This window comes from Squalius cephalus (assembly GCF_949319135.1).
Source record: "Squalius cephalus genome assembly, chromosome: 19".
In the NCBI taxonomy this organism is placed as follows: Eukaryota; Metazoa; Chordata; class Actinopteri; order Cypriniformes; family Leuciscidae; genus Squalius; species Squalius cephalus.
Genome location: NC_137140.1, coordinates 16732950 through 16753690, shown reverse-complemented (window position 1 = coordinate 16753690; position 20741 = coordinate 16732950). Strand labels below are relative to the sequence as shown.

At 40.0% G+C, this 20741-nt stretch overlaps 1 protein-coding gene across 1 annotated transcript in view; it reads right to left on the bottom strand.

Annotated features, from left to right (window-relative positions):
- Nucleotides 1-20741, bottom strand: part of arhgap23b (Rho GTPase activating protein 23b) — a 560944-nt gene that overhangs the window by 24561 nt on the left and 515642 nt on the right. Inside the window, 4 exon segments of the mRNA XM_079852050.1 lie at nucleotides 18062-18151; nucleotides 18249-18322; nucleotides 18442-18520; nucleotides 18600-18752. Of these exon segments, the coding sequence (XP_079708176.1) occupies nucleotides 18062-18151; nucleotides 18249-18322; nucleotides 18442-18520; nucleotides 18600-18752 (396 nt within the window).

Sequence of the window (20741 nt, the reverse complement as noted above, 5' to 3'; positions counted from 1 at the left end):
TGGAGAGCAAGGAGAATCAGTTTTAGGGTAAATTTTATCAGAAATTACTCCTCAATGTAGGTGTTTCTTAAACTTCAGGAACTTTTATGTATATGCAAGTTTTCTGATAATATAATTAACATATTAAAGTGTAGCAATAAAATAAATGTAACAATTATATTAATACTAATTATAAAAATTCCCACAGAGTTGCTTGATGCAAGTAAATGTTGGTCTAATTATTTTATGGTTTCTATGCTGTTTATGTGTCAGAATACATGATCATGTAACTAGGCTATAGGCATATTTATATTTAAAAACTATATTTAAACTTCCAAAAACCTGTAGCGTTTTTTTCCGAATTTTGTCCGACTTGATCCCATAGACAGTAAAAGAAATGGACACAGCGACCCCATTGGATTCAACAGAGAAAAGTGAAGTCAATTAGAAGCTCTCACTTCCTGATGGCTGAGCATACTGTGCAGACTCAAACTGAGCTTGACGACGTAGATGTGATGTGAGCAACCTGTCTGTCTTCTAGTAGCTGTGCCAAGAGAAATCTGAATCATTCCCTTCCAAAACTTGCAGAGACGGAGAGTGTGAGTAGGAGGTATCCATGAGCTAGGAGCAGGAGCAACTTTTGCTAAGTATTCTGATGAATTATTTTGTCATTTTGCCTCCACGTCCCCCCGATTGCCTGCGAGCTTCTCCTCCTGTTCATATGGTAATTTCTCTACTGTGCGACAGAGAGTCGCATGGTTATAACACAATCGTTAGCCTATTTTTACAAAAACTGCTTCTGCGGGGCCATAACGTAAGATACAAGGTAATGGAGCCTTTTATACATTTTTGTGTTTCTTTAGAAATAAATAATGGATAAATGGAGTCTTTAAACGCCTCAGATGTAAAGTTATTGGCTGTCAAAGTGATGCCAAAATGAATGGGAGTCAATGGAATGCTAACAGCAGGTGAGGGTCTGCTAATCAATGGTGGCGCCCAGGGAAGTGTTAGGTCTTGTATGAGTAGTAAGCACGACACCGTATATCTTCAACCTCTCATTTTATTCCGAACAGTAACTTCACATGTTTAGCACTAAGCACACTTCTTCTCTCCCTTTGTTTCACCCACTTCTTCTTCTTACAACACAACGTCCCTAGAGGTAGCATTATGAATTGCAGTACATGACACAACATTTCCACTCTTTGTAAAAACATTCTTAACTTAACAGAAGGAAAACATGTACTCTGAGTAAAGTAGCTGTGACAACCTAGACAACTATTCAGTAACAGTCCGTACATTATATTCAATGCATGTAAAACAGTGACATCTCTGTTAACTAGTAACTCATAACATCAATACATGAATGGTCAGCAAAAGCAGTCAGTTGACATTTGATTTGAACATATTTAATAACATTCCTTTACTGTTACTTCAAACACTTTTGTAAACCAAAGAGCGATTAACTCATTCAGAACCGTTTTTTTTTTCTCTCTCTCTCATTGAGAGCTACACCTGTGCAACTTGGATGTAAAACAGTCCTGTTTAGTGTATCTCATAGTCCTTGTGCCAAACAGGCTTCCGTCTCATACGCGAGACTTTCACAGAACTGTGTGTAGTGTTGGGTGTTTGCTGTAATGTGTTACTGGCACAGTCAGTCAATCCAGGCGAGTATGCCAGGTGAGCAGCTTTTTCCCATCACTGAGCAGGAATGTGTTGGGTTCCACTCTCTTCTCTACTCTTACAGGAGCAGAAAATCTAGGATGACCTTTTGGGGTTGCACAAGGACACCTTATTCTCACTCTCCCTCCCACGCCAAAGAGAGGATTGCGAGCACTGCGTTTGTGATCAGTGTATAATTTCATTTTGTCCTGTTTCTTTTTCACACGTTCACGGACAGCAGCAAGATCACATTTGCCCTCCCCATGTAAAGGCAGGATGTTAAGCTTGGTTCGCATCTTACATCTCACACCCATCGTAGCGTGAGGGGTTGCCCGATACACCTGGAGCCACTCTGTAACAGCTCTGTTCCATGGTTGTGAGTGTTGAATGGCTGTCTGGATGCAACCTTTCAGTGCACGGTGAAATCTTTCAACAGCACCATTAGATGCAGGATAGTACACAGATGTACGAATGTGTTTTATATCTCGTTCCTTCACAAACTCAGCAAAGACAATTGAGGTGAACTGTGTACCATTGTCCGTAACGATACATTCTGGGTTGCCATGACGGCTAAAAACCGTACTCAGAAATTTGACAACATCCTCAGTAGTTGCACTGCTAGCAAATGCAAGCTCAGGCCACTTGGAATGATAGTCTGTGAGCGTTATAGCATATCTGCAACCAGGGGTGGCTGTTTCAAATGGTCCGACTATATCCAGACCCAGTTTTTTCCACGGACCCTCAGGAAACTGAACTGGCTGCAGAGGTGCTGGATGCGTCACAGCAGATTTGTCATTGGACTGGCAGGGAATGCATGTAGCGATAGTTGACTGGACCTGAGAGTCCATCTGCGGCCACCAGTAAAGATCCCGCAACCTCTGTTTTGTGCGGACTACTCCTTGGTGAGACTTGTGTGCCAAGGAAATCAAAGTGTGTCGCAGGGCCACAGGAACTAACAACATTGTTCCTCTGAAAATGAAAGCATCTTTCACTGCGAGTTCATCTCTCACTCTGAAGTATGGAATCATGTCCTGACTCACCGCTTTGATGGAGGGTGGCCAGCCATGTGTAATTTGCTTTCGCAGCTTTTCTAGTTCAGGACAAGCAGCACAGGTAGTTTCAAAATCAGTCACTGAAAGAGAACACAATGTTGAGGAAATTAATGCAACTATTTCAGGCTCTAAATCAGAAGAGGAGTCAGCAGGTGCCGGTATGGGAAGACAAGACAAGCAGTCTGCTGTATGGTTCTGGGAACCCGGCTGATAAACAACGTCATAGTCAAAACAAAGCAGACGTGCTGCCCAACGAGCAATCTGCATTCTGGCTCTCCCCATGCCTTTTGTAGTCAGTAAGGTGGTGAGTGCCTGGTGATCTGTGTGAAGTGTAAAACAATGGCCCCACACGTACGTTCGCCATTTTTCAGTAGCCCACACACATGCCAGAGCCTCCTTCTCCACTATAGAATTTTTTTTTTTCAGCATCAGTGAGTGTGCGGGAAGTAAAAGCCACTGGTTTTTCTGTTCCGTCTGATTGCACTTGGGCGAACACTGCACCCAACCCGTAGTCACTGGCATCTGTTGAAATGACTGAATGAAGTGTGGGGTCATAAATGGCAAGGGCCGGACTGGACACAAGCATATGTTTAATGTTCTCAAAACTGCTTTGAGCAGCAGGCGTCCAAGAAAATTTTCTTTAGCGCACTCACGCATTGAGGCAACAACTGTCGCAAACCCAGGAAGGCATTTTGAGTACCAGGACACTAATCCTAGGAAGGATTGCAGAGATGCTGCATCAGATGGAGGCGGAGCTTCACGGACAGCATCTAGATGAGCGTTGATTACATGGCCCAGAAACCGCAGTGAAGTCTGTTTGAAATTGCATTTTTTATCATTTAACACCAGCCCAGACTCTTTCAATTTCTGCAACACAGCACTGAGTCATGCTCCTCATTTCTTTCTCCATACACGATAACATCATCCAGGTAATTTTTGACACCTGGTACACCCTCCGGGATGGTGGCCATCATCTTTTGGAAAGCAGAGGGTGCCGAAGCCAGGCCATAGGGAACCCTGCAAAATCTGAACAGGCCGTCATGAGTGATAAAAGCTGTAATATCTCTACACTCCTCATGCAGGGGAAGCTGATAGTATGCATTAGCCAGATCAATAGTAGAAAATACTATAGCACCCCTAAGGCTGGTAAGCATTTCATCAATGTGTGGTAATGGATAACAGTCAGTAATGACGGCTTTGTTAACTTCTTTCAAGTCGGCACACATTCGTATCCCACCTGTTTTCTTCCCAGTAACAATGATGGGGGACACCCAGGCTGAAGCATCCACGCGTTCGATGATGCCTGCTCTCAGCAGAAGATCTAATTCAGCTGAAAAAGACGCTCGGACTGCAAAAGGTAAGCGTCGCAATTTCTGACGCGCAGGTTTTACTGTGGGGTCAATTTTTGCCTTGTGGACAAAGTTTTTTACACATCCTCTTTCAGTATCTGTCAGGGATGTGATATTGGTGGCCATGACTGAGGAGCAGACATTATCACCCTTTATTTGAAGTTTTAGGGCAGAAATCAAGTCCATGCCTAACAAAGCAGTCCCTTTATCCACAACGAAGAATGTGGCAGCAGCTGACGCATTTGATACACACGCTTGTGCTTGCAGGCATCCGAGTACAGGTATGTATTCCTGTGTATAAGTCACCAGACGGATGGCAAGTGTTGATAATTGTGTGGCACTGAAGTGGTGTTTATAAATGTGAAGAGGCAATATAGACACAGAAGAACCTGTATCCACAACGAATTGTACTGTGGTACTAGGTGAAGCAGGAGTATTGACAGTCACTTCGCAATGTAGTTTCTTTGGTACTTCGGCAGAGTTCTCTAGATACAGCACTGTGACGTCATGCACTTGCACCTCGCACACATCACTCGCTGGGGCTGAATGGCACACACGAGCAAAATGTCCCTTCTTGTTGCATAATTTACAAAACACCTTTGCAGCTGGGCACTGTGCTGAGTTAGCTAGGTGTTTGTCTGAACCGCATCTGAAACATGACTTACGGGTCGAAGAAGCGGGGGCAGCAGTCGGACTTGAACAGTGATTCCCTCTTGCATGATGTGGCATGACTTGTACTGGAGCATCTCTGTCGGCCGTCATTCTCTTTGCGTGCTCAGCCGCGGCTTCTAATTGTGTTGCAAGGGTAGTTGCTTTCTGTAATGTCAGGTCCGGCTCGAGTAACAGTCTCTGTCTAATATCATCACTGTGCAAATATTCCAGCAATTGATCGCAAATCATATCATCCACTTTATCACCAAAGTCACAGTTAGCGGTGAGTGCATGTAAAGCAGCAACGTACTGTTGTATGTTTTCGTTTGAAGCTTGTACTCTTTTTCTGAATGTATGCCGCTCCACGACAACATTAACTTTGGGCATGAAGTGTTTTTTTAAAGCATCAACAGCGGAATCGTATGTCTCACCGGTGTAACTTCACATGTTTAGCACTAAGCACACTTCTTCTTGTCTCCCTTTGTTTCACCCACTTCTTCTTCTTACAACACAACATCCCTAGAGGTAGCATTATGAATTATAGTACATTGTAACAATCGGCCTAATCGGTAGAGTTACATGAGCTAAAAATGGGGTCAGATTAAACTGTGTGAGTTTTTGAAGTGTTTTAAAAGATGAGATGACAACAGAAATAAAGTGAATAAATGAAGTGTATTTACAGTTTCTACCAGGAACTTAAAACAACACAATACAACAAAGAAGCCTTAGGCTGTTAAAAGCATAGTCCATTGGTTCCATACCATAAAACAGTCCTTAAGAGTCCTTGTGTGCTGTAAGTCCCAATGTGTAAGTGTCCACCGGTGTATATACAATCCAACTGTAGTGATAATCCAATGAAAGTGATGTGGTTTGCTGGAATGGTAAGTCCTTAAAAGCAACTCCTCGATCCAGCTTTGGTCCTCTTGACAGAGACCTTGTTTGTTTGCCATGCTGCTTCCTTTATGCTGGCTATTTCCTGTTTCCTGTCATGTGATTGCTCACATGACAGGCAGACCATAATCATTTAAAGACATACACACATAAAAACAGATAAGAGGAATAAAATGGACTAAAATGACTAAGACAACATGTAAACCTATTAAAACTCTAATATACATAAAATCATTATAATATACAGAGTGGTTAAAACGTGTCATGTGTGACAGTGTCACAACATGACACAACAGGAAGCTTCAATTTTTTATGAAACATTGCCCCCCTGCTTGATCCAGCGCAGACGCCACGTGACAGTGACGTATGCCATCAAAGTACTGCGAGTGCGATTCGAGAGTAGCCGGAGAACTCAGCCAGCGCAGCTTCTCAAGAGTGGCTGCACTCGGCTGCAGGAGCTCTGATGATGACACAGCTGTTCCACGATTGGTCGGATTCACCGCATGACAAATATCACATGTGTTTCGTGTTTATTCAAACACCTTTAGTTCCTCTAAAACTAACAAATCATTTTTTTATAACAGTAAACACTCTTTTCATGTAGTTGCGATGTTATATTGTGTCATGTTTATCAAATTAAAACTGATTAAAAAACGTAGACTCCACTTCATTGATAGTAGCTTATGTTGAACTTAATTCTTGTTCAAACAGACACAATATGAAGCAGTACATAAAGTATTGAATGAAAATGTCTCTGAAACATTATTTGGCAAATATTGCATTTATTTCACTTCAGCTGTGGTAAAGTATGCAAACACCACGTGAGCGGTCACTACGGGAACCAGAAAGTGTCCGATTTCACGTCTCCTTTTGCAGCTCCTCCCCGCCTGCACGCGGCTACTCTCGCCGATCGGATACATCCAGCCGCAGCCGATGTCGAACACACCTTTCGTTTTTCGTGGATCACGTGTTTCTCTGAAAACAACACGCGCTCTGGCACGGAGCTTCATGAGAAATTGCGCTGCGTACTCAATACGCGCTTTGAAGCTTCTGTTTATGCAGCCGTATTGTAATAAAATAAGAGGCAGACAAGCGAGTGCAGCTCAGCAACTGTATTCACAACAGAACAGCCAGAGAACGGGCAGACAAAAGCAATCGACTGCCGATCGCATGATTCATTACATTCCGTAACATCCCCCTTTACAAATATGAACTAAAGAATTCCCTTCTAAAATATGAAGTAAATAAGAACAAAATACTATATAAACTTTAGGCCACATAACATTTAAAGCGACTGCAATAAACTTCAAGTTAGGCACTAATGACCTGCAGTATCGCTGACTATAGAGTCCTTGTTACATTAACTGTTCTTTTCCTTTCCAAAAACTGGCACAGCAGCATTTCTAACCTTTTACAAATCAAGCCTCTTAGGTGGCTTGGACAATCGGCCAGCCCTAGTGTAAGTGTGTCCATCAGATGATGAGGGTTTGACAGGGCCAAGTGAAGCCTGTGGCACGAGCTTCGCAGGAGGTGAGTCAGCGGATGAAAGGGCCTCTGCAACACTCCCTTGCAGCATAAGAGGCAATTCGGGTTCAGTACTGTCCAATGCTTGTGTGGTGGTTGACTCTGCCGTTCTTAGGTGCACTCGGTCTCGTCTATATAGGGATCCACCCACATTCACAAGATAAGAGCGCGGTGCCACTTTCTGAAGACAGGTTCCGACCCTCCATAGCGCAGGGTTTTCCCCTGGAAGGGGCTTCATGCGGATCCTCTCTCCTATGTTCAGCTCTGGCAGATCACGAGCTGACCTATCATAATAGGATTTTGCCAACTGCTTTCGGTGGTGAAGCCGCTCCACAACCCCAGTTACAACACTTGGCTCCAGAAGCTTGTTTGTTACTGGAAGAGACGTTTTCAGTCTCCGCGACATTAACCTTTGTGCAGGGCTACTGTCCATGTATTCAGTAGGGGTGTTTCTCCAATGAAGGATTGCTTTCCAAGGGTCAGTTCTTTCGTGCATAGCTTCACGCAGAAGGTTCTTAGCAATCTTGACGGCTGACTCAGCCTTTCCATTTGATTTTGGATGTCTTGGTGAAGAAGTGACATGCTCAAATTCCCAGCTGGAGGCAAGACGCTTAAACAGAGCACCAAACTGAGGGCCATTATCTGTGATCACTCTATCTGGCTGACCATGTCGAGCAAACTGAGCCTTGCAGCGCTTAATGACCGTCTCTGCAGATAGATCAGTAAGCAGTTCAATCTCCCAAAAATCTGAGAAATGATCCACAATTAGAAGATAGTCCTTTTGCCGGTGACTAAACAAGTCCATGCTGACGATCTGCCATGGCCTGCTGGGGATGTCATGAGATAGCATGGTTTCCTTCTGTTGGTTGTGCGCAAATTCATTGCAAGTCGAGCAGTTATTCACAAAGTCTTTGATTTCTGCTTGCATACTAGGCCAATACAGTGTGTCACGGGCTTGACGATAACATGCGTCACCTCCTATATGGCTTGAATGTATACGCTTGAGCATCTCTGGACGTAGTGACTTGGGGATAATAGCTTTCTGTCCACGGTACAAAATACCATCTTGCACACTAATTTCATCTTGATAAGGCCAGAATTCTCGGATGATGCGTGTTGTTTTTTTCTTTCTCATCAGGCCAGCCTGCAAGGACAGTGGCCTTAAGGGCCTGTAGTGCATCATCCCTTTCAGTATGCTCCCTGATTGTCTTCAGCTGCTGGTCCGTTACATTCAAGTATTCTGCTTGGTTGATGAGTTGTACATCATCTTGCTCTTTCTGCAGATGGCATATGGCATGCCGCTGGTAAATTTATCCCTTGCCTGTACAGTCAGCAGCAGCCCTGCTCAACATGTCACTGATGAACATTTTAGGCCCTGGCTTGTAGACAACCTTGAGACTATAGTTTTGAAGTGTCATGAGCATGCTTTGAAGTCGCTTGGGTGCACTGAGAAGTGGTTTGCTGAATATAGTGATCAAGGGTTTGTGGTCAGTCTCTGCTGTGACCAACTCTCATCCATACAGGTACTGGTGAAATCTTTGGCAAGCGAAAACGATACTGAGACACTCTTTCTCGATTTGAGCGTAATTTTTTTCTGTGGGAGTGAGGGCTCTTGAAGCGAAGGCGACAGGCTGTCCTTCTTGCATAAGACAGCACCCAAGACCACTCTGGCTGGAGTCACTTTGTACTGTGATGGGCTTAGTAACATCATAATAGCGCAGCACAGGCATCGATGTGGCCATGGATTTAAGCTTGCGAACTGCATCGTCATGTTTGGGTAGCCAGTGCCAAGGTGTGTTTTTGTAGAGCAAGCGCCGAAGTGGCTCGCAAACAGTTGACAAGTGGGGCATGAACTTGGCTAAATAATTAGCAAAGCCGATGAGACGCTGCATACCTTTCGCATCTGTGGGGTTGGGCATGTCCATGATAGCCCTCACCTTCTCTTGGTCGGGCTTCAAGCCTGTGAATGAAATGATATGACCATGGAACTTCACTTCAGGGACCTTGAATTGCAATTTTTTTAAGCAGAGTTGTAGAATGACCTCTCTGCAACGCTCCAACAGGGCCCGAAGCTTGAGATCATGATCACTTTCAGCTTGCTGGTCTGTGTCACCGCAGCCAACGACAAGAATATCATCAGCGATGGGCTCAATCCTCTTTAAACCTGTTAACAGTTCATGCTGTTTCCGCTGATACACCTCAGGTGCCACTGAGACACCAAATGGGAGCTTTAGCCACCGTTTCCTGCCCCATGGGGTCCAGAATATGGTCATGAAGGTGCTCTCTTGGTCCAGCTTGCACTGTAAGAATGCATGTTTGGCATCAACCAAGGTGAAGATCCTTTCTTTAGGCAGTTTGTATAGCACATCCTCCAGAGTTGGCATTATATAATGAGAGCGTTTCAGAGCTTTGTTCAGGAACGTTGGGTCCAAGCAAATCCTCAGCTTGTCTGGTTTTTTTACGATCACCTTTTTGCTGATCCAATCTGTTGGCTCTGTAACATCTGCAATATGACCCTATGCCTGATACGCATCCAGTTGGGCTTTGATGGCTGCTTTCATAGCGATTGGAACATTCCGGGGGGCACACTGTACCGGTGTAACACTGGTATCCAGCTCAAAGTGGACCTCATCAGGCAGAGATTCCACAGGCAAGTTGAACACATCACTGTATGTCTCAATTAATTGTTCCTTAGTCAGAGGTTTACACCGTTCATGTTCCATTTTGAGCACGTCATCTGGGATTGTAAACTGCATCAGACCTAGCTGTTCACAAGTAGATCCTGAGAGAAGTGGACTTTGATTTGTCTCTACTATCTCAAATGACAGTTGATATCACTCTCCTTTGACCAAACATTCTGTTTCAAAAACACCCATGGAGTCCAGCGACTCGCCTGAGTACAGCCGTAATTTGACGTTACTGGGGCGGAGTGGTGTGTGCGGTGCCACCTTAACTTTATCCTTGTAGCTCATCACATTGCATGTTGCCCCTGAATCTAACTGACAACGCACTGACTTGCCATGCAATCGCAGGGAAACAAACCATTTCTTTCCTTTCATGTGCACCGTGCTAATGGACTCAACTGTGTAAATATCCTCATCACTGTCCCCAACCGGCTCCTCCATGGAATATCCCATGCAGTGAAGCTTCCCCTCTGTAGATTTGCTTTTGTTTTTAAGGCACACTTTAGCAAAGTGATTATCAATTCCACAGAGTCTGCAATTTTGCCGTATGCTGGACAATGATCCCTACCTCTTGAATGCACATTACCACAGTATCGGCATGTCTTGTTTGTGTCTAAGAGTCTAGGTGAATTACTCTGCTTCCGCTGTTTAGGCTTGGAAACCAAGCAACAGCGTGAACCGTTTCGGCTGGAGGCATGCACGCTCAATCCATCGCTCTCATATGCATAGTGGTCTGTTCAACTGTACGACACATCTCAATGGCTGTGAGCAGTGTTAATGTTTTTTCACTTAACAACCTGCGTCTGGTCCCTTCATTTGTAATGCCCAGTACGATTTTGTCACGAATCATTTCATCCTTCAATCCACCATAATCACAAATTGCAGCTTTTTCTCTCAATCTGGTCACAAAATTGTCTATGGATTCCCCTTCCTCCTGTTTACAACAGCCGAACACATACCTCTCATAAATTACATTCCTAGCAGGCTTGAAGTATGCGTCCAATGCATCTAGGATGGTTTTAATGTCTCTCTGTTGCACGTCTGTGAGATTCAAATTGTGCCGGTAAACATGTCTGCATTCAGATCCCTTCATACTTCTCAATGTGGCAGCTTGTACCTCCCTGTTCTTTTCAGCCAGGCGCGTGACCAGCGCATAATCCTCGAACTCTGCTCTGAATAAGTCCCAGTTAGCGCTCCAGCATCCGTTCATGTTCATCGGTGACGGCGGAGGTATGTTAGCCGTGATGTGGGCTGGTACGGCGCCAGATGGGCGAGGCGCGGCTGCAGCATTATCAGCATCCATAATCGAAAAAATGATCGGAATCAGCAGTTACAGCGTGAACTTAAGGACGAACGCGCTAGGCATCTTCTGACACCATGTTTATGCAGCCGTATTGTAATAATATAAGAGGCAGACAAGCGAGTGCAGCTCAGCAACTGTATTCACAACAGAACAGCCAGAGAACGGGCAGACAAAAGCAATCGACTGCCGATCGCATGATTCATTACATTCTGTAACAGCTTCAGTGTCAAATGTAACGTCACTACTTTATTTCCTATGCTATATTGGTAATAATTAAGTGTTGTTTTATACATCATTTGCTCAACTGCAGGGCCGTTTGAAGGAATTTGGGGGCCCCAAGCAAAATGGACATGGAGGCCCCCCCAAACACACACACAGACCCCCAACCCCCCCCCCCCCCCCCCGCACGCCCGCACGCAAAGTCTACAGGAACCACAGCATAGCCATATAGTTCACCCACACTTTATATAAATAAAAAATGTTTACAGTTCAAATACTGCTGTTGCATATACTGTGCATAAAATTAGAACATTTTTCAACAATTGAACATTTGCAGTAACCTTGAAGTAACTGTTCAAGATCCATTGGTAACTTATAAAAATAATGTCATATTTGCATAAACTGTCACTACCGTATATCCCGACACTAGCACATTAAGATACACTCTCAGAAGAAAAGGTACAAAAGCTGTCACTGGGACAGTACCCTTAAAAAGGGTTCTAATATGTACCATTTAGGTACTAATATGTACACGTTTGGTACCAATATGTACCTTTGAGGGACTTAAATGCACTCTTTAGGTACAAAGGTGTACCTTTTGAAAAGGTACCGCCACAGTGACAGCTTTTGTACCTTTTTTTCTGAGAGTGTAAGCTATGAAAAAATCATGTTCCTCTGCCTCTTTCTGATTAAATAATGTTTATAGATGGGTTACAAAGTATTTATTAAGTAAAAAGACTGTTTGCTAACAGTTAAATGACAATTAACTAAAGATTAAATTACTAACAATTTACCATCTATTAATGATGGTTATTATAAAGTGTTACCGAAAAGATATGTTAACATTTCCATATTTTGATATTAGAAGGGAAGGGATACAGCTGCTTTCACAACTACCAATGCTTAAAAACATCCCAAGCTAATGTTTGATATGCACAGAATTTATTGTGTGGTTTTCCTAACCCCCATTTGGTAAATAGATTATCACGGTGGAATAGTTAGTATAGCATGCTATGCCACTTTCATCAAAACCTATTACAAAGCTATAGCAATGTCATGTCATTAAATACGATAAACAGTGATTCTGGAACAGATCTGTGTCTTCCTTATCCCGTTAAAAAAAACATATTATAGTATGTAACCATATTCCATCCGTTCGAAAAAAAAGTTGCACTAACTGTTCGTTACAAGCAGCATTTGCCGTCAGGCAGGTAACGTTAGCTAACATAAACATATTTTTGCTAGCCTACCTGCTGCAAAATTACACCATTTGTACAAGACAATTAGAGCTATTTTATCCAGTGTAATTTATCAATTACCACTATCTTGTTTTACTTGCATAATTCCGCTTCATGATGACTGCCGAGGAGGTTTTGTATTTTGCCGGCAGCAGAGATTGCGTGGTTGGCTGGCTGCCGTCAGCGACTGAGGGGGGCCCCCTTGAGGGGGATCCCGATAACAGTGTCATTGCACTTTACTGCATTGACTATCAAAGGGGCGCTCACACAGTTTGTCGTTGCATTTTATTCTTAACCAGTCGTTGTCTTGGGGCCCGAGGCCAGCTCGGGGCCCCAAGCAATTGCTTGGTTTGCTTGCCTTGTCGCAAAAACTGGTAGGGATCAACAGCATCTCCTAAAGGTATTGAAGAAAATGAAACCGTTTTCTTTGCTACTCCTCCTAAAAATGTTGTCCAATTTTGTCCAAAATCTGATCATATGATATTTGAAACAAGCCGCATAGAAATTCATCACAGTCTTCATCAACGAGAACCTCACAAAACACAACGCCGACATAGCTAAAAAAGCACGCTACTTGAAGAAACAGAAGAAAATTCAAAATACTTGGACTACAAACTGTAAAATATTCATCAAACTAAATGGATCACCAGAGGAAGCCAAAGTACTTGTCATCAGGAATTTGGAGGAACTGGATAAGTATCAGTGACGATCAAGATCTGGATTGCAAGGTAACAAACAGCTACACTCAATCATATAACACACGTGGAAAGAACTCATTCTTTTACATTTGAAGACGATGACCTAAGATCTATGATGAACAATGATCAAGACCAGCAGGAACTGAAAACATTTGATTACATTGATTACAACTCACAAGACCCGGACAATAACTTCTTCTAATCTACACCATCAATAATAACTGCAGATACTACACTGATGATCAGTACAACAAAACGATTAAATCAAATGGTAAATTATCAATTATCCACTTCAATAGCAGAAGCCTGTATGCCAACTTTAATAACATTAAGGATTATTTACATAGATTTTCAGAACCATTTAACATTATAGCTATATCTGAAACATGGATCAACTCGGAAAAAGGGATGGACTTTGAGCTGGATGGTTATGAACTTGGAGGAGGAGTAGCAATATATGTAGATAAAACTCTGAACTTTAAGGTGCTGGAAAATATGACAGCTGTGGTTGATAACTTATTAGAATGTATTACAATAGAATTATATGTGGAAAAATCTAAAAATGTCATTATAAGTTGTATATATAGAGCACCTGGCTCGAATATAGAACAACTCAAGGACTGGATGGAGTGTATGTTTACAAAAAAAAGCCATAAAAACATCTTTATATGTGGGGATTTCAATATTGACCTATTAAATCCTAATAAACATAAAATCACTGATGAATTTATTAATACAATGCATAGCATGAGTCTATTTCTGATAATAACTAGACCAAGTAGAATTACATCTTATTGTGCCACCCTGATTGACAATATTTTTACTAATAATATTGAGAACAACACAGTGAATGGTTTATTAATTATTGATATCAGTGACCATCTGCCAGTTTTCACAGTTTATGATTGCAAATATAGGATTAATAAGCCCAACAAGCAAACAGAATTTAGAAGAGTGAGGTCAGAGGAATCTATTAACAGACTGAAAAAATATCTGTTGGCACAAAACTGGGATATAATACATCAGGAAAAAGACATTAACAAGGCATATGACATATTCTTGGAACTATTTAAGTATGTATATGACAAAAATTGCCCAATAAAAGAATATAGCAGAAAATTAAGACATACAAATTGCCCATGGATCACAAAGGGAATACAGAACGCATGTAAAAAGAAAAATACAGTGTATAGGGAATTCATAAGATGGGGAACCAAAGAGAAAGAAAACAAATATAAAAAATATAAAAATAAGTTAACTCAAATTATAAGGGCCTGCAAGAGGGAGTATTATAAGAACAAAATAAATAATAATATAAACAATATTAAAGGAATATGGGACACAATGAATAGTATTATAAGAAATAGTCAGATAGGCTATCCTAAGTATTTTATTGACAACAATAAGGAAAATTACAATATGGATGAAGTGGCCAACAGTTTCAATCAGTTTTTGTAAATGTGGGACCTGAGTTGACCTAGCCGGAAAAATCCCTGATCCTGGGTCATCGGAAGATCATTGTAATAAATTAATAGAAAGAAATCAAAGCTCAATGTTTCTCAGGCCAGTGGATGAGAATGAAATATTGGAAATTGTGAGCAAATGCAAGAACAAAAAGTCTACTGATTACAATGACATTGACATGACTATAGTGAGAAAAGTCATTGAGGAGATCTCAAAACCATTAACATATATATGTAATTTATCATTTCAAACTGGTTCATTTCCAAACAAAATGAAAATAGCCGAAGTCATACCTCTGTATAAAAATGGGAGCAAACACCACTTCACAAACTACAGACCTGTCTCCTTACTTCCACAATTTTCCAAAATTCTTGAAAAAGTCTTTAACAACAGATTAGATACATTCTTGGATGAACATCAGTTACTCACTGACAGTCAGTATGGACAGTCAGTATGGAATAAATAGATCTACATCTATGGCAATAATAGAATCAATTGAGGAAATTACAAGTGCTTTAGATCATAAAAATTATGTAATGGGGGTATTTGTTGATCTTAATAAAGCTTTTGATACAATTAACCATGACATTCTTATAAATAAACTGGAACGGTACGGTATCAGGGGGATTGTATTAGACTGGGTGAGGAGTTATTTAAGTAAGAGACAGCAGTTTGTGAAGTTGGGAAGCTCCAGGTCAGTATGTTTGGACATTGCTTGTGGTGTCCCCCAGGGGTCAGTGTTGGGACCAAAACTGTTTATTTTGTATATTAATGACATATGTTCAGTATCTAAGTTGTTGAAGATGGTATTATTTGCAGATGATACAAATATATTTTGTTCAGGTGAAAACTTACAGCAACTAGCAATGGATGTCACTAAAGAAATTAACAAATTAAAAATATGGTTTGATAGAAATAAATTATCATTAAATTTAAATAAAACTAAAATAATGTTGTTTGGGAATTGCAATATGAATATTCAGGTGAACATACAAATAGATGGGGTTATAATTGATAGAGTTTATGAAAATAAATTTCTTGGGGTAATTATAGATGACAGAATCAGTTGGAAATCGCACATTAATCATGTACAATCCAAACAATCAAGATCAATTGCAATATTAAACAAAGTAAAGCAGGTTCTGGATCAAAAATCACTCCACATGTTGTACTGTTCACTAGTTTTACCATATTTAATTTACTGTGCTGAGATTTGGAGACACAACTACAAAAGTTCATTACATTCACTATCTGGTCTCCAAAAAAGAGCAATAAGAATTATTCACAACGCTGGGTATAGGGATCATACTCACTCATTATTCTTACAGTCAAAAATATTAAAATTCTCAGATCTTGTGAAGTATCAATCAGCCCAAATAATGTTTAAAGCCAAAAATAATCTATTGCCGAGAAATATTCAAATATTATTCAGGGCGAGAGAGGGAGGTTATAATTTAAGGGGGACACATCACTTTAAAACTAATAGGATTTGGACAACCAGGAAAAGTTTTTGCATTTCGAGCTCTGGAGTAAGGCTATGGAACAGTCTCAACGAGGAATTAAAGCAATGTCCAAACATAAATAAGTTTAAAAACAGGTATAAAGATATGGTCTTCAAGGGATACAGGGATGAAGAGGGGGTGAATAATCAATGAGTATTTTTATCTTCAGTTATATTGTGTTGTTATTATTACTTTTTTTTTTATTATTATTTTCTTGAGCTGCTGAAATTTATAATTTATTCTTTCATAGTAGTTATTTAAATATATATATATATATATATATATATATATATATATATATATATATATATATTTTTTTTTTTTTTTTTTTTTTTTTTTCCATTGTTTACAAAATTGATGTACTTTTTGTATTGCTTTGGGGTTTAACAATATGAATATTTGGAACGCGGGTCGTTTATCTGTAAGCTTTGATTTGTGGATAGGGGGTGGGATTAAATACGTTTTTTTTTCTTCTTCACACTCCTTTTCGAATATGCAATGGACAATGACAAAGGTTAAAAAGTTTTTTGGCTGTTACTATTGTTAATTATTATTATTTTTTACTTTTTATTTTATTTTTTTTATTGTGTTATTCTAATTATTTTGATTTGTCTACTTGAGTTCATTTTCTTGACGGATGTTTTTTTGTTTTGTTGTTGTTGTTGTTGTTGTTGTTGCATAAATTCGAAATAAAAATAAAATAAAAAATAAAATAAAATAAATGACAGAACGGATTTTTGATATTCATTACAAGTTCCCAAGAAATACTTCTCCGAAGTTGACCTTCCCTGTGCTTGTTTTATTATGCTAGTTAACTTTGCATGCTAACCAGTTGCCATTCTTTTCGATGTGGCTCTTCAGCTATCTGGTTAAAAATAAGCTACATTAGCAGTTAAGTTAGCTTCGCATGTTAATCGGTTAACATGCTAAGTAATACTTTTGTGGGCTCATTCTTGCCTTGACCGCTCTCCTCAGCAGCCTGAGGAGTGTGCGTCAACTGAATGGTGCAACTTGCTAAGCCACAAGTTTGAATCCTGTATGGCACATGCCCAGACCGCAAGAGGTATTGTGGCCCAAAATGGTGCAAATGTTGATTCTCTTCCAGCCATTGTGTCTTTCTGATAATGTTCTAATCTTAATGTATTGAATACAACATGTGGAACATTTATATACAAAATCTTCATTTTAAGTTAATTCTCACTGAACTCCGGCAGTGAAGCATGTCTTCCGAGTGGCACACAGTGATACACAATGATCGTGTGATCTAAAGATTGTAGGTTCAATTTTTGCCAAGTAGAACTTTATAAAAGTGTGTATAATGTTGTGTTTCATCAATTTTTTTATTATCTAGGCAAGCATTGTACTAATCTTTCTTCGTCTTGGATTTGAAATGTGTTTTTTGTTCATTCTGTGTTCATTCTCATCTGAACTTATGTTAATTTTGAATTCATTCTTATCTGTACTTCTAAACCTATCTGTTTTCCATGTATACTCTATTTCTGCTGTTTTTGCTCTTCTGGCTCTGCACTGCTGTTGCTGCCCATTCAAAAGCTGCTTCAATTGCTGCTTGTAGCTATTACTATGGTAACTACATGTAACGTGAAACAAGAACACTGTCAAATAAATTGTTACCAAAACGTAACAATTTTGAATGGTAGTATATGTATATGCACTGCTGGACTTTGTTTAAATGGACAAATTAAATAAACTAGTTAGAGTTAAAAAAAAAATTCTAAAAGTCCCTAGGGCCAAAAGAGTTGAAGCTGAAGAAACACTAATTTATTTATTTATTTTTTGTTTCTTTGTTTGTTTTTGTTATTGTAGAACAATGTCTAGTACAGCATGAACCTTATTCTTCTCTGAATGGTCCGCAACTGTTTTCAGGTGACTGATTAGAAACTTCAGTGTGTGGTAGTAGTGATCCGGCAGGTCACGTATCTAAAAGAGAAACATAACCAAAGACATCACAAAACTTTGGTAAGAGACTGCAAATGCAAATTTGCTGAAACTGAATTAATAAACTGATGGTACATACAAGTTTCCTCATGGTCTTTAAGCGGTCCCCTGCATCCTCTAAACGGTTGGCGTCAATGAAATCATTATATTTATCTGCAGGTAGAGGGCAGCAGTGAGCTGTGTTTTTAAATATATGCAACACCCATTCAACTCTGACGACAATTCAAAGGCTTTATGTGAATGAATTAAAGAGGGAGTTAAGCTGAATATACCATCTGTAAAAAGAGGTTCTGGAAGCATCCTGAAGAAGGACTTCAGAAGACTGCTGATGACGTTCAGGTCTTTCCATCTCTGTAAACAAACAGTGTGATTCCTGTTCTGATTTATCCCTGCAGATTCTCTGTCTGTTTTTGTCATACTCCCACCTCACCTCCTCGGCAGTGTCTATATCCATGCCCTTGTTGAGCAGATCCTGAAGAGAAGACACCATGGCATTGTTCCCTGGCACTCTGTAGATGCCAGTATATTCCAAACCCATCCCCTCCACCAGACGACAGCATGTCACCACAATCTGTGGGACAAACTACACAAACAAGCATATAATAAAAGTTCATTATACAGCGGGGCAAAGCCTACTGTAACACTTTCTGACTTTCTCAGTTTGTGTAAATCCACTCGGGTTTAGAGTATTTATTTTTTTCAACATTAATTTCACACATCTAGTACAATTATGTGGTCTTGTTTCATTATGACAGTGTATACTTTTTTCTTTATTAACCCCGAAAGAATTAACGTCACAGTCCAGCTTAAGTAAGTTCAGTGATGGTTCATTTTTATTGTAAAGTTATTAATATAGTTAATTTATATATATATATAGCTGCTCTGGAGAAAACAGTGATGCCATCATCCAGCTCAGTTCAGTTCTCATAAAATGGTGTCAATGCAGGCAGATCAATAATATTGTTGAATATTAAATTAAATGTCCCCAACTAAGCAAGCCAAAAGCCAAAGGCGGAAAAGGCTACAAACAGTGAAATGTGAAATGTGACAACATGCCCAATAGACCTTATTCAGATCACGGCCATGAGAGGTATGAAAGTTAGGCTGTAAGGGATAGACTTGCTGTGTTTTCAATAGCATCTACTGTAAAAAGCTGTATAGAGCTTTTTTTTTTTTTTTCAGAACAATCCAAAAACACTTTAAATAACAGTACAACCCACTAAAGATGTCTATCCAGCCACGGCTTGTCTGTGTATTTATATATTCATCCAAAACATAGACCTCTATATAAACTGAATTGATAATAAATTGTAAATGTGTTTAGAATAGTGCAACAAATATTTTTCAGATTTTCTAGAATATTTTAAGTCATAAAGTGAGCAGGATATTATTTTAACGTATGGCTTTGGCAGGCGAATATCGTGATACAGAGTGGCGCAGTGGGGGCCTGAGTCCTCCGCAGCTCTACAGTGGTCCCACAGTTTTCCAATGTAAATCTGTGTTGAAAAATGGAACTGCAGTACGCTCTAATTGAGAGCCTGAAATAAAAGGGGTACCGCTCATCTGCCTCATCTATAAGCAAGGACTAAAATAAAGCAATTTAATATTAATTAATATCGATTCTTAAAGTAAAAAAAAGTCTATAATAAAATAATAATACATATAGCTGCAAGCAGCAATGACGGGCCCAAGGCTGTGGCACCTTTAGGGTAACTGTGCACAATGGGCAATATGAAGTTAAACCTGGTAAAATAACCATATCAAAGTTACACATCTACTGCATCATGCTGAGATCCATGAGATAAATTTACGATTTTTTATTGATTTTTTATTGATTTTTTATTTTATTTGTTTATTCTTAAGCCAAGCATAAGCATACTTATATAAAATGGGACTAAAGGCGCATTTGACTTTATTCTCATTTAAAACACTGTTGTGCACAGATGGCACAAAAATTCAGCTCAGCACTTTTCTTAAAGGAGAACTCCGGTCAATTTTAATATTGAGCTAATTTTTTTGTAAATTTTGAGTGCTGTCAGTACAGAGAACAACGACAAAAATCGGTGTTGCCTACACCGTGTTATCCTCTTTTTAAAATTTGCACCCTGTTGACTTCAATGAGGCAAGTTTTAAACCTGCTTTTAGCCTCTTAACATCCTTGATGTGTCATTACAAGTGCCCAGCCATTGTGAGTGATTCCTGTTTTCGGTCGAAGTCCACAGTAGTCGATTGTCGAGTTCACGCGCGTGATCATAGGTAACTAAATCTATGCGCGTGAACTCGACAATCGACTACTGTGGACTTCGACCGAAAAACAGGAAGAAAATACAGGTATGTGCGCTGGCTGGAATAACATCACTTTTATTAATATCTTTTACATCTACTGCTGTCAGATTCACCACGTTCACTCTGAAGGAATCACTCACAATGGCTGGGCACTTGTAATGACACATCAAGGATGTTAAGAGGCTAAAAGCAGGTTTAAAACTTGCCCCATTGAAGTCAACAGGGTGCGAATTTTAAAAAGAGGATAACACGGTGTAGGCAACACCGATTTTTGTCGTTGTTCTCT